Source organism: Haliotis rubra, unplaced genomic scaffold (genome assembly GCF_003918875.1).
Source record: "Haliotis rubra isolate DU_JTF1 unplaced genomic scaffold, ASM391887v1 Scf158, whole genome shotgun sequence".
In the NCBI taxonomy this organism is placed as follows: domain Eukaryota; kingdom Metazoa; phylum Mollusca; class Gastropoda; order Lepetellida; family Haliotidae; genus Haliotis; species Haliotis rubra.
In genome coordinates, this window is record NW_025765536.1 from 1055063 (window position 1) to 1068525 (window position 13463).

At 39.1% G+C, this 13463-nt stretch overlaps 1 protein-coding gene across 1 annotated transcript in view; it reads left to right on the forward strand.

Annotated features, from left to right (window-relative positions):
* Positions 1 to 13005, forward strand: part of LOC124271161 (serine protease 23-like) — a 33227-nt gene extending 20222 nt beyond the window's left edge. The window contains exon 2 of the mRNA XM_046706234.1: positions 9662 to 13005. Coding sequence (XP_046562190.1) covers positions 9733 to 11091 — 1359 coding nt within the window. The 5' untranslated portion in view covers positions 9662 to 9732 and the 3' untranslated portion in view covers positions 11092 to 13005. The remainder of the gene's footprint in view (positions 1 to 9661) is intronic.
* The last annotated feature ends 458 nt before the right edge of the window (positions 13006 to 13463 follow it).

Below are 13463 nucleotides of genomic sequence, written 5' to 3' on the forward strand. Positions count from 1 at the left end.
CTTGTAGACGATACTTTCATCTATGTTTAAAGACGATAAAACATATACATGTAGTTAGATGCTTGTAGACAATACTTTCATCTATGTTTAAAGATGATAAAAACATATAGTTAGACACTTGTAGACGATACTTCCATCAATGTTTAAAGACGATAAAAACATATATTTAGATACTTGTAGACAATACTTTCATCTATGTTTAAAAATGATAAAAGCATATAGTTAGATACTTGTAGACGATACTTTCATCTATGTTTAAAGACGATAAAAACATATATTTAGATACTTGTAGACAATACTTTCATGTATGTTCAAAGACGATAAAACTTGTAACTAAGTATGTATAGACAATACTTTCAACTATGTTGAAACTTACCTTTACGTACGTGTAGACGATACTTCCATCTACCTATATCATATTATGCTGGAGCGTATCGTTACCGATGGTGATAATGTCATGTGAAGATGCCACCCTAGCTGGACATAGCTTATGCAACATGTATATGATATATAGAAGTTTTAGGTTTAATTGTCAAATTATAAGGCATACAATGAAGGCACTTAAATAAATTCATTCAACAAAACTGCCAGTTTTATTTAGGTAGAATCGCTTAAAGACACGCCAAGGTGAAGAGGTCAAACAACATGCTCGTTATGAGTTAATCCTGAGTCACATGAAACTGACCCGAAACTATTGTCGATTTGTGAAATTGTTTTTACTCAAGTCGGTAATTCGACAGCAGATTAAACGTTTTTTCTGCTCAAATCATGATATCATTTACGTAGGTACGAGTAGTATTACATACGTAGATGAAAGTATCACCAACGACGATGTATCATATTAAGGATTTCGTTTAAGGTAATGACACTAATACGATTCCACATTTTAAACTATTGGTTACAGTAGGGAAACGTTATATATATACAAACACCGAATCCAAATGTGACAAAGTTTCAGCCATGTCCATTTGATTTGTGATTTCGCCACATGTTTCTCATTTTCGTGTGGTCATATGCTTAAAGAAACTACCGCATCTCTGGACATCGTCCTTATTCGTCTCCAAGGGTCATAATAAGATGCCATAGGAATATTTTCTAGGTGTGGCGATATCTGACTGATTTAACAGTTGATAATTAATACGCTGAAATCGCATTTTCTTTCAGACTGTAGCGATGTTGCATACATAGTCGTTCAATATCTTGGCCTCTGCAGTGTTGCCAACCGTTTCATCGACGTAACATTATATCTCACAGTTACTCACGGACACATATACAAACACATTCACAGCCATCCTTTCTTCTCACTCGCTGTGTACCCAAAGATATTTGCCTTGCGGACGTGTAGGAAGAATAACACCTCGACCGATATACCACCTCTTGTATCTTTTTTTTGCAATTAGCTTCGATCGTACCACAAAAGTAATATAGTGGAAATGGGTTCTGGCTATTTCAGTGAATCAATATTGAGCCGAGTAGATCGGAAATGTTTAAACAAGAGTTGTACAATATCTTAAGCTGAAGTCATATTTCGATAAGGCCATCAAGCCAATGCCAATATTGTCATATTGATATTCCGACTAGCTAGGAAACTGTACCATGGTGGCAATGTGCATTTATCATTTACCGGGCCATCAGCTGTGCATAAGAGTGCATGTGTTCAGTCGCTGGTGGGTGAGGAAGCACAGTAGCAATGCTAAACAGAATTAATACCGTCAACAAGGGTAACAATATATTTCACGTTCAACAAACAGTCGGAAACAGATTCAAATATATGTCAAACTATGTAGAGTTTCTTGTAGCAATAAATAGGAACGCGATTTTTGTCATCAACCATTATCAAAGATGTATTCAGACTCAGTTTTACCGATACAGATCTTTGATGTCCGATGGTTTTCCAACCTGGATGACTAGCGTCTCTATCGATACATAAGGCTGTGCACCAAAATACATCAGGTCCCGTGGCGATTAAACTTGGGCTGTCGAAGTGATCAAAAGAAGCTTAGCCCATTACACAATCCCGATAACGACCCGAGGTCGTGTGACTGGTGTGATAGCTTAAATTAGACCTAAGCCGGCATGTTTCCGAAATCAAGTGTTAAAGGACTTTTAGGCAGTACTGTAAACCGACAAAACATCAACTTAGATGCCTCTGTAACGGTTCATGAACCATGTGAGGGCGACATATTTCGAGAGTATTTGACAGTCGCATTTGATGTGTAAGTGTGGGGTAAGTAGGCTGTTTGAACTGCACGAACGCCGGATAATACCATGTCGTTCATAAAATGTTGACGCTACTCACATGTATGTTCATACTCAAAGAACGCATACAAAGTGAGGGGCGGTGGGGTAGCCTTGTGGTTAAAGCGTCCGCTCGTCACGCCGAAGACCCGGGTTCGATTTCCCACATGGGTATACAATGTGTGAAGCCCATATTTGGTGTCGCCCGACGTGATATTGCTGGAATATTCTGAAAACGGTATACGTCAAACTCACTCCCTCATACAAAGTGAAAGTGCTTATGACCATTTATATCGTTACATATGGGATTTATACGCAGATTCGCTCGATAGTATAAGCTATATACTAACCATATCTACATTAACATATTCGGCAACTTACATCCACGATTTGAGTGATATCATCATTGGGTCGTCAATTCTTGTTAAGAACTATCTCAGTACGTTAGTCACATTACGTCGTTTAGCCGACTTCAATTAAAAGCGACGTCGATATGGTAGACACGATCATTAGAGATTTGATGTAAGTCAACATTGCCGAAGGAGCAATCCATATGGAGGTGCTGCAGTAAAGTCTTAAAGAACTGGAGGGCATTGTCAGCATCACGGATCCGGTCGTATTAACTCCGCATTCCATTCTCTACCACGCAGGGCTATTCCACCACCCATATGTGAAAACACCTATGTTTTCATTATATATCCCCCACACACCAAAGTTTTAAGGCTAAATAGTATGAGTAATGATATAGATGGCAACTATGTAGTTATTCATGCTGGAGAATTCTCAGGACTTTCCAATTGGATATGGAAATATTCTCGCGAGAAACAAGATTCGCGGTGACGTGACCTGTCTCTCGTCCAAAGGGAAATATGTATGTTGTTTAAAAGATTTGAATTAGTAGATAACCCTTCCCTTTGTACAACGTCAGAGAGTCAATTTATGTATGGCAGTAGGGTATCGGCGTCGTATTAGATGTGTAATTATACGTACTTTATACACAATATAATTCAAGGTGACATTTTTAAATTTGAATCATAGTTTTATAGCACGTTGGATTTAAATAAGACACTTTCAGTGATCGCTACGTTCAAACTGCCGATACAACATATGTTTATGACTATATTAATCATATTTAGTTTCATCTTCGTTATAAATTGCAGTTTATACTGACAACATTTTGACATTTTTAAATCCAGACATTTCGCCTAACTTCTAATACAAAAATACCGTTGTAGCTTTGCCATCCTTAGGCAAATCAACAACTGTTCTAATACACCTCTGTTTACTTTTGTCCTCTGTCATTTAATGCTGTAGGACTACAGTGGGTGTTTGCCTTTGAGACTGCTGCCGTCAATATGTACAGAACAGTTGTAGAGAAACATCAGCTTCTTTTAAATTCTTAAAACCGTTGTTATTGAACCAATACAAACAAACGAAAAGTGCGAACAAGCACATTTAGAGGCATATTCTGCGGGGAGGTCTTCAACGTAGGAGGTAGAGCTGCAACTGATTGCGCACAAGAGCCCACTTATACAATACACATATTTGTAGTGTAATGCACTACTTGCGCTATATGTATATGATTCGGCTCCACGAGGGCATTGCTAAACACAAATGTTATAATATCATGCTACCGTAACGTAGGACACCGTTTCTCCAAACTATCTTCAACAAAAATCAAATGCATGTAACCGCTTTTAAAGACATTTACGAAATGTTTTCCCGTAACTTAGTAAAACCGCTTATAAAAACTCTTGTGTAAAATATTCCCCATACAATTATTATTTCCATTTCGTGTTTGTTGTGATGAAAAGATTCAGGGTATAGTAACACCCGATTGAGTACCTAACATATCATGTGACCAAGTGATTCTCGTGCAAAACCTGTACATCAATGTTACATGGATGCAAGTGAGTTTGTTCAATATTACCTCTTTTCAGAAAATGGGTACCCGGAGGGATAAAGTCATGTGACTATATCCCTCTAGGGCCTAACAGGCAGCTTTGGTTATCCGGGGTAATAATAATCAGATTGTTTGGGCGCTTCGAGCATGCACTGTGCATGGAGTAATGCACATGATAAATTGACTATTATTATTATCATTATTATTAACGTGAGTGAGTGAGTTTAGTTTTACGCCGCACTCAGCAATATTCCAGCTATATGGCGGCGGTCTGTAAATAATGGAGTCTCGATCTGCGCAATTGGGAACCGATGACATGTGTCAACCAAGTAAGCGAGCCTGACCACCCGATCCCGATAGTCGCCTCTTACGACAAGCATAGTCGCCTTTTGTGGCAAGCATGGGACCTATTCTACCCCGGATCTTCACGGGTCTTATTATTTATGTAGCAAAACAAAAGTCGTCGAGTGTTTCTTACAACAAACTGCCACGTCAGTTTGTTGAGTCTTTCCGGCATCTCAAAGACACCAACGCAGCCATGGTCATAGGAAGAGACGAAGGCCAGTTATACCACTGATTAGGAAGGTGTTTTATCCGTCCTCATGGAAACATTGGCACTGCACAAAGGTAGACTATTCTCTGTGTCGCGTAAAGAAATCAAACGAATTCAGCAACTTACGATGGATCAATCTCCAAATAGTTAGCGCGCACATTGCTAAGATTAAGAGATTATAGGTCTTGATATGCTTGATCAGTTTGGCAAAACCAAAAATGCTCCATGTAATCATATATATTTCAAGCAAGGGAACTGCCATTTTAGTAACTTCAGTAACATTCTCCTATTAAAATCAGTTTCTTAAATGATCCAAAATATTTCAGCGACAAACTGTTTCATTTTCATCATTAAAAGTGGGTTAGTCCTAGGAAGATGCTGCAGAACGTTGACTCGACAGCTCATGATGTCGGGTTCACTTCTTGTGGCTGCCACGACTCTTGCCAAGGTTTGCACTTTTTTCAGGCTGTATATTCACCCATCGCCAGCATCACGCACTTACCTAACTCGCATCTCGCTCCTTTTTGGGGGCTCATTTTGTTGAAAGAAAACCGTTCTGGCTAGCTAACGAAGGTTGTTATAAATATGAGAGACCGCATGTGATGATATGATTAACGGATTGGTAACAGTATATCTCACCGCATTGCAGGAAATGTGTGACACAGGTGCTTCACTATTCTCAGCACTTGATACAAGAGTGGTTAGTGGTTGAATACTTTGAACAAACGCCGCTGCAATATAGGACAGATGTAGTTCTGTATAGTCAACAAATGGTTCAATTCATGAAATATGATGCAAATATAAGCGACACTACCGCTTCGTCAATCACAGGAAATATGTTACATTTGAGTCCATTGTACGGGTCATAAGTGTGTGCTTACTGTTCACTGAATTAAGGTTGATACCGGGTGCAGGGGCGGATCCAGGATATTTGAGAAGGGGGGAGGGGCAGCCTGTAGTGTCAGTATGTGTATAAGAGTAGCTAAACATACCACACACAGGGTACACAACATGACACATGTCAAACAAGAGGAAAAATTGAGCAAACTTACTCAATTCTGGCCCCTGTTTGAAGACATATTCCCAATTATCCATCCTAGCAGATCCATCAGGCGTCAAGGTTAAAATACAGGCCAATCTCTCAGCGGATCACTGACAATCATTGACGACACCGGGTGTTCGCAAAAGAGTAAGTAAAGGTTCTCTAATACCACTAACATTTGAATAGTTATTGCTTGACCAATACGCAGCTATTATTATTGGATATCTATATAGCGCACATATTCGCTCAACTAGTACATGCTCAAGGCGCTAGAGAAGATGCAGTATTAAACTATTATGCTTTTCAAAAATATTAATGTACTTGTACGGGAGGTGCTTCCAATAACGTCACGAAGCCGAGATGTTGACATCTATAGCAACGTGTATTGTTTAAACTATCCATGTAGGAGAGCTATAAATTCTTCTAAGACCTGTGAGGCGAAATGTGTATTTTAGGATTCCTCGAGGACGTTACAAACAGCGTACGATTCATCTCATCTCCTCTGGGGGCCATGTCAAAAGTACACGTTTTCTTTTCACAATTAGAAATCTGCAAAAAGCGTATTTTATAACAACTTACATCTGAATGGCACATTCACTTCTCGTGCAAACCCTATAGTAAGTGAAACTTTTTAGTGATGCTGTTCTGTTCAGACATCAGAGTTAGAGAGTAGGTGAAGGGCAAGGTAAGTTATGCTTAACAGTATGTTTTGCTACATTTTCTGCTTGATACAGATGTAATACATGTCTCCATAGATCTGAACAATGTAATAAATGTAAGATATTGGTCAGGACAATCTTTACTGGACAGACACGCTGGACCTTGGGGCAGTGTAAATGTGGTCGTCTTTCAACATGCAAGGAGGTCGGGGGTGTTTTCAGAATGTCATTTATTTGGAGTACTTTTCTTTCATGGTGGGTTATATTTCAAGAGCATTTATCTTCATGTCATTAAACGATCGATTGTTTCCACAAATAGTAAAGTTAGCTTAAAAGTCAATTCTCTCTTTAGGTTACTGTAAACCAGAATCAATGGATCTGACGACCGTGAAACTGTGTGTGACCAACTGTTCTGCCAATCCATTACTTACATGAGAGTACAGATGAATGCCTGGAAAGAAAGACATATAGATTTAAGTGTCATACTAACACCAACCTGGCTGATGTGATTTTAAAGAGTCACTCAGCCTAGATGCAAACATCCGATTTTTTTAGTACATATTAAGCTGAAATTGATAATAAAGTTGAACCTACCCCATCTTCAGCTGTACTGTTCTATAGAAAACCTGGAATTCAAAGTATAGAACCATTTGAAGAATCAATATCATCCAAGAGAACATTGGTGGGTAACCGAACAAGAACATGGTAACGATCTTAAGATTACGCATGTCCTTCTGCCAGTAATGCAGGAAGTCATCCAACTTCATAGAACATGGAGCCACGAAGTCGTTAGCTTCTCTCAATGCACTTGAAAATATGCAGCATTATGGATCAAATTGTTTGATTTATTTTTCTAAAATACAAGGGTTGTAAATAGAAACGTGCAAAAACCGTACTTATAACAAACATCATGTAAATTGTTAGACTAACATCTAGTCTTTCGTTCGTGAAACATGTTAATAAAATATATTGAAAAAGAGCCCAGAGACTTTCTTCATTTTCAGAAACTGTGGAAATCTAGACTTGCCACATATTCTAGACTTGCATGGCTTTCTTTGATATATTTGTTTCAGGGTCTGTATGACAGACTAGCAAATTGTCTTCATTTATATAAGAATAAGTGTGAGACTAGATATTGTGGCAGGGCAGGGACGTCTGCTGACAACACGTTGGTTTCATGATGTTTGTATATGTGTGATGACGAGACACCTTAGCTCTATGGGGGTCTGAGGGTGAAGTATCAACACACCCCAAACCATGTTTTAACAAAGTAGGCATGTACACTGTATTTTCAATGAAACGATGTACTGTTCAGATGGTTCAAATCAGACTTCTATAGCCACACTTTACAGACATCATTGCTTGGTTCATGCATTCACAGATACATATCACATTCACATTTAAGTTTTGAAACATATAATTATTAAACAGTAGGACGTAAACGAAACATTGCAGTGTATAGTTTCGAAATAAAAGGTTCTATTTGTCTTCCACATCTACAGTTGAGATTATACAAGGAGTTCCTTAGCATTGTTTGATACAATGCGACATATGTTGATATCCAGTAATACTTAACGTTGAATCATCTTTGTCTTCTCCATGGCCGATATTTTGTATTTTGTCTTCATTTTAAAAAAAAGATATTTTATAATATATCATAATATATCAGTGTATTCTTTTATAATGACAGGATGCACAATTTATATAGCTGAGTTATGTCTTCCTATTATACAACGCTGAAACAAGGTATGCTGTTCATGTACTTGCGTTTAGTTGGGAATGGGCTATTGAAGAAGTAATGTGTTGCATGTGTTTTAGATTTAAGTGTCTTAATTGGGTGAGATTTTAAACAAAATATATCTGTCTGTGAAAAGTACACTCAGCTAGACTGTCACCAGGGACAAGGCTAGAGGCGGCGGTTTAGACGCTGGTGTGGCGCCTGAAACAAGCTCAGGCTTCATAGCTCTTCTAGCCGTAAGCCGTGGCATCCAGTCTAATTGCGGGGGAGTTAGCTGAGCAGTGAACGCCACCAGTTAACGGCACTGACGGTGACGCAAGCCGAAGTCGGTAAGGCCCCAGGGAGAGAGGACGACACGGCACTCGCGTTTGAGCGGCAACGTCAGTGGCCTCAAATATCACTTTACTGGGAAATCGTTACGACGGTGAACATTTCTTGAAGATAATGACATTTGTGACAGAAACAAATCTGATTCTTGTGGAGGAGAACACGCACACACGAGACCTTGACGAATTGGCATTGATTTTCACAATACCGTCTATCTGCTCGGACTTTCTAGCGTGTGCTTTCTCCCTGTTAACGCCACAACTGACCAGCGCTATTAACCGCAAATGAGGAGTGGGGATTTATAACATAGTTAACACAATATACAGTGATATCAAGAGCTAATGGCCGCTGATCGGGTTATTCCTTACGCTTAGCTACTATAAGACTGCAAAGTATGGTCAGGTGTTAGTTTGGTGGAGAGTTAAACTATATATGGTTGAATATGGTTTTGTCAGATATGGCTCGTAGTTAGATATGACGTACGACTGAACGTGTTCGACAGGTTTTAGAGATTGTCATGATATGGAGATTAGTATGTTTAGTTTCACAGGGATGGTAGATGTACATGACATGGAGAATAGTGTTGTTTAGTTTCACAGGGATGGTAGATGTACATGACATGGAGAATAGTGTTGTTTGTTTGACAGGGATGGTAGATGTACATGACATGGAGAATAGTGCTGTTTGTTTGACAGGGATGGTAGATGTACATGATATGGAGAATAGTACGTTTGTTTGACAGGGATGGTAGATGTACATGACATGGAGAATAGTGTTGTTTGTTTGACAGGGATGGTAGATGTACATGATATGGAGAATAGTGTTGTTTGTTTGACAGGGATGGTAGATGTACATGATATGGAGAATAGTGTTGTTTGTTTGACAGGGTTGGAAGATGTACATAATATGGAGATTAGTACGTTTTGTTTCACAGGGATGGTAGATGTACATGATATGGAAGGGAAGAAGTTCTAGTTTTCCCGAAGCATACGGAAATTACCGAGGCCTTGCGAATGATCACTTTTGAAACAACGTCGCTGATTGCACAACTAAATCTGACTGCAACCAATCACGAATCCTGAACATATTATCCGTCATCTAAACAGGTTCATTTGTAAACATGATATCTTTTCAGGATGTTTCGTTTTTGTAATTTGCCACTGTTCTGTTTTAATGAATACTTGAAACTATTTGTTTTCAGATTAAACGGTGACAAGAACGACAACTGCATCAAACCAATATCAACTCGCTCAGTGGGTCGCCGTCGTCAACATGAGGAACTACCCCCAATGCATTGCAAGGTCACCCGTCATAACCTCTGCTGTTTTCTTCTTAGCGGCTGCCCAAATACCGTGCATCTACAGTGTGATTATCTCCCTTGATGTTACCAAGCTTACTGTTTCCAACACAACCGAGCTTCCATCTCTATCCTCCATCCGTCCCTCTTCATTACAAAAAGATAGTCTACTTCGTGATATGTTTAGTAGATTATGCAAGTTTCACAACAGCATCCTCTGTTCTGGTCACTACGGACCATCCTCCAAACAGATCGCCTTACGCAAGCCTCGTTTTTTTCGTGATTGGTTCCAAAATGACCCGAGAACAAAGAAGCGTAAACACAAACAAGATTTCCAGTCATCTGTCAAACATTTATCGCTGGGTAGACTGCATGTGACCTCCAAACCAGCGACTCTGCGAACAATCCTAGCCTTTACACCCAGTTCATCGGGGAATCTTCGCGGATCTGGAGATAATGGAGGGTCAATGCCTACAGACCTCTCATCTTCATTCCTAAGTGTTCGTCTGCCAAAAATTGGTAAACGAAGACCTTTCAGGTACAACAAGAAAGTGTTTGTGTACGGCGAGGACGACCGCTTCCCCGTGTTTGCTTCAAGTATGAGGCGGTATCCTTACTCTAACGTCGTGCGCTTGTCCAGTGGATGTACTGGGACTCTGCTGACGCCGCTTCATGTCTTAACTGCTGCTCATTGTGTACACAACGGAGAGGAATTCAGGAACAATCTCCAGATGCTGAAAATTGAGGTACCGGATACTATGGGTTTCCGAGTATATTACATTGAGAAAATCAGCATTCCCAAGCAGTGGTCACGCCGGAGTTTTATGGGAGAGACTGCAAGATCTTCTTATGACTACGCTATTGTGAAGCTCAGTTTTGCTGTAGCTGGAAGGAAACGTTTCATGCCTTTGTCAGTTCCGACAGGCAACATTTTGAATGAAGATACATATTTTCTGGCATTTAAATCACTTAATGATCCAATGCTTTGGAGTTCACAATGCCACTCGCGTTCCAACATGGCGCTGATGGACGGGCAGCTTCTCCTGACGCGCTGCGACTCTTCTGTAGGCAACTCCGGTGCTGCTGTCTTCACAGATGATCCAAGAGAAGGAAAGAGAATTATTGGCATAATCTCCAACACCAGATCTGTTGCCAGTATGAGTTTCGTAACACGCTACAGCATCATCACTGCTCTGACTCTGGGAAAACTTTGGGAAATTTGTTCCATGATGGCTCCATACGGTCAGCGATATCGTGTTTGTCCTTCCTTTAAATATCTACCACATGCCAGAAATGAACCAGTAGATAACAGAATTATACCCTTCTTTGGCTGAGATATCCACCACAGAATAATGATGGATTTTCATACTGGCTCTCAGTCAGAATCTTTGTCTGCTTCTCACATAATCTCACTGACGAGACAATTCGTGATCAGACAAAAAGAGGTCTTCAAACTGCAGTGCACCATGGCTTCCTGCTTCTGGGAAGGTTGATGACCAGAGGATTGTCCAGCTGTCCAGTGTCTGAGGTCAACAATGAGTTTGAATGACAGTTTCATAATGACATGAGTTTGACTGCATCCTTTGAACTTTCATCCGATCTGCTAGAATATGAAACTGTTCCCTGACACAGGTGGTGTTTTTGGATGGATATATGAATATGATCCTACTGGTGGACGAGGTTGTTTCGACCAATATGTACAGAATAGCATGTACAAGTGAACACTAGCTGTCTGCTTCATTATGTGTCACTTTGTTTGTTTTGTACTTGCGTTATGTATGTAAAGTATCATTAGTGGTAATTTAGCAACACAACTTACAATCGAGTTTTGCCTACAAAATGAACACATAAATATCCCTGACAAAACTCCTGCTTGAATGGACAAAAAGAAAACACACATCTTGTGATTTTTACTCTGCCAACGCAGCATTGTTGTGTTCGGAAATTTCGACGAACCTATACTATCGAGAGTGCATATATTTGGCTGAAGTTATTTTGAGTAGATGGTATTTCTGCTACCCCTCAGTTATGATAGCCTGTAAACACATGTTTGTATCGACTAGGAATAATCTGAGATGCAGCTGGCAACATACATTCGTAACTTACATTATCAAAAAGAACTGTTTTCAAAGCAATGGATATCTCTAAGGGCATTGGAGGGGAAGATATAATTGCCTCGTGTGTCATTCTACAAATAATATTCAACATGCCATTTAAACACACTTACTTGGGATTTGCAAACATTTGTTTATGTTAATACACACATTTACAACTAAGGAACGTCTTTCCAATTGGACATATACGATTTGGTCCAACAAATAAAATCATTGAACCAGATGACAACAAACTATTTTCCCATTTGCTATAAGCATGATTTAAATGTGTGATCAAATGGCTAAATGTCTTGCAAACAATTATTCTGTTTCAGTTTCCTTCATTTGAGCGTCAGTGGAGATATTTTTGATTGATAATACAGTACAGTACTTGAAATGGTTTTCTTTCCATGGGAACACATTTATTGGGATAGTGTAATACAGGCTATTGCAAAAAGAATAACAACTGAAGGAATTTCAAGCAATTTCTTGTGGCATCTGATACATTTGGAAGCATACCGGTCTTCACTCATTCTCTTCTACGTAAGAATAACAAATAAATATAACAATTGTAAAGAAAACAAACTTGATACGGATGACAACGGACATTATGCGGACAAAAATCTTAAAACATTAAAGAAACGATAATCACTTCGCAAACAAATCAATGTGCGAACTTTGGTAAACAGATCAAATAGAAATATGTTTTCTTGATTCAAGTATCACAATAAAAAATATATACTGAAACGTGATACTGTTGTCAAATTGTCAAAGTTTGTACTATAGGGTTTCATATCGCAACAGGGAAACAGCAAATCTCAGACTTACACATTGGTTGTGTTAATGGTTTAGCATGGCTATCTTTATTGATAGATCTCCTGAAGCATCTAGTTTTCATTTATTGACGACAGTAGGCAGATTGGTTTAGTTCCAAGAAGTACACATACAGCATGCCTTGTGCCAGCCTGTATACGACACTATACCTCAGCAGTGCAGTCTTAACATGGTCCTTGTCCCACGCAACTATAAGGTTCTTAAGACATGTGTGTACATAATTATTTTGTCATTTTTAATTTATCATTTGTGTTTTGTTTAATCAACTGTACTGGATGCTAAATGCGTGGGGGTATGCCTTATATAAAACATCCTAAAGTATACGAGCTTTGTTATTTTTGTCTAAATGTCTTTGACCACTGATGCGTTTTCAATCAACACACGAGTTCTGGTTTCAGAAACAACATGTTCAATTAGGAAGGTCTTATTTTAGATATCAATTCCGTGGTTGACAAATTTCCAATATAGTTCAAACGATATGAAAATCGATCATTCGTTGCGTGCGTGTACACCGATGTCAGATGAATATCGCTTGCTATATATGTTATTGTCACGTATAATCCGTATACTTATGGTTCTCTGAAACATACAACATGTAAAAAACATACAAACATATCTGAAAACGACGGCTGCAAAATGTTTAAACGAAGGCTGCTTTTGTGCACCTGTTCACCACCTAGTTGACCTAGGTTGAAGCTCACAACAATCATTACACATGCAGTTAAGGAGCACACCTTATTCGAATATCAGTAAACTGATACTTCATTCGTTTGAGTTTG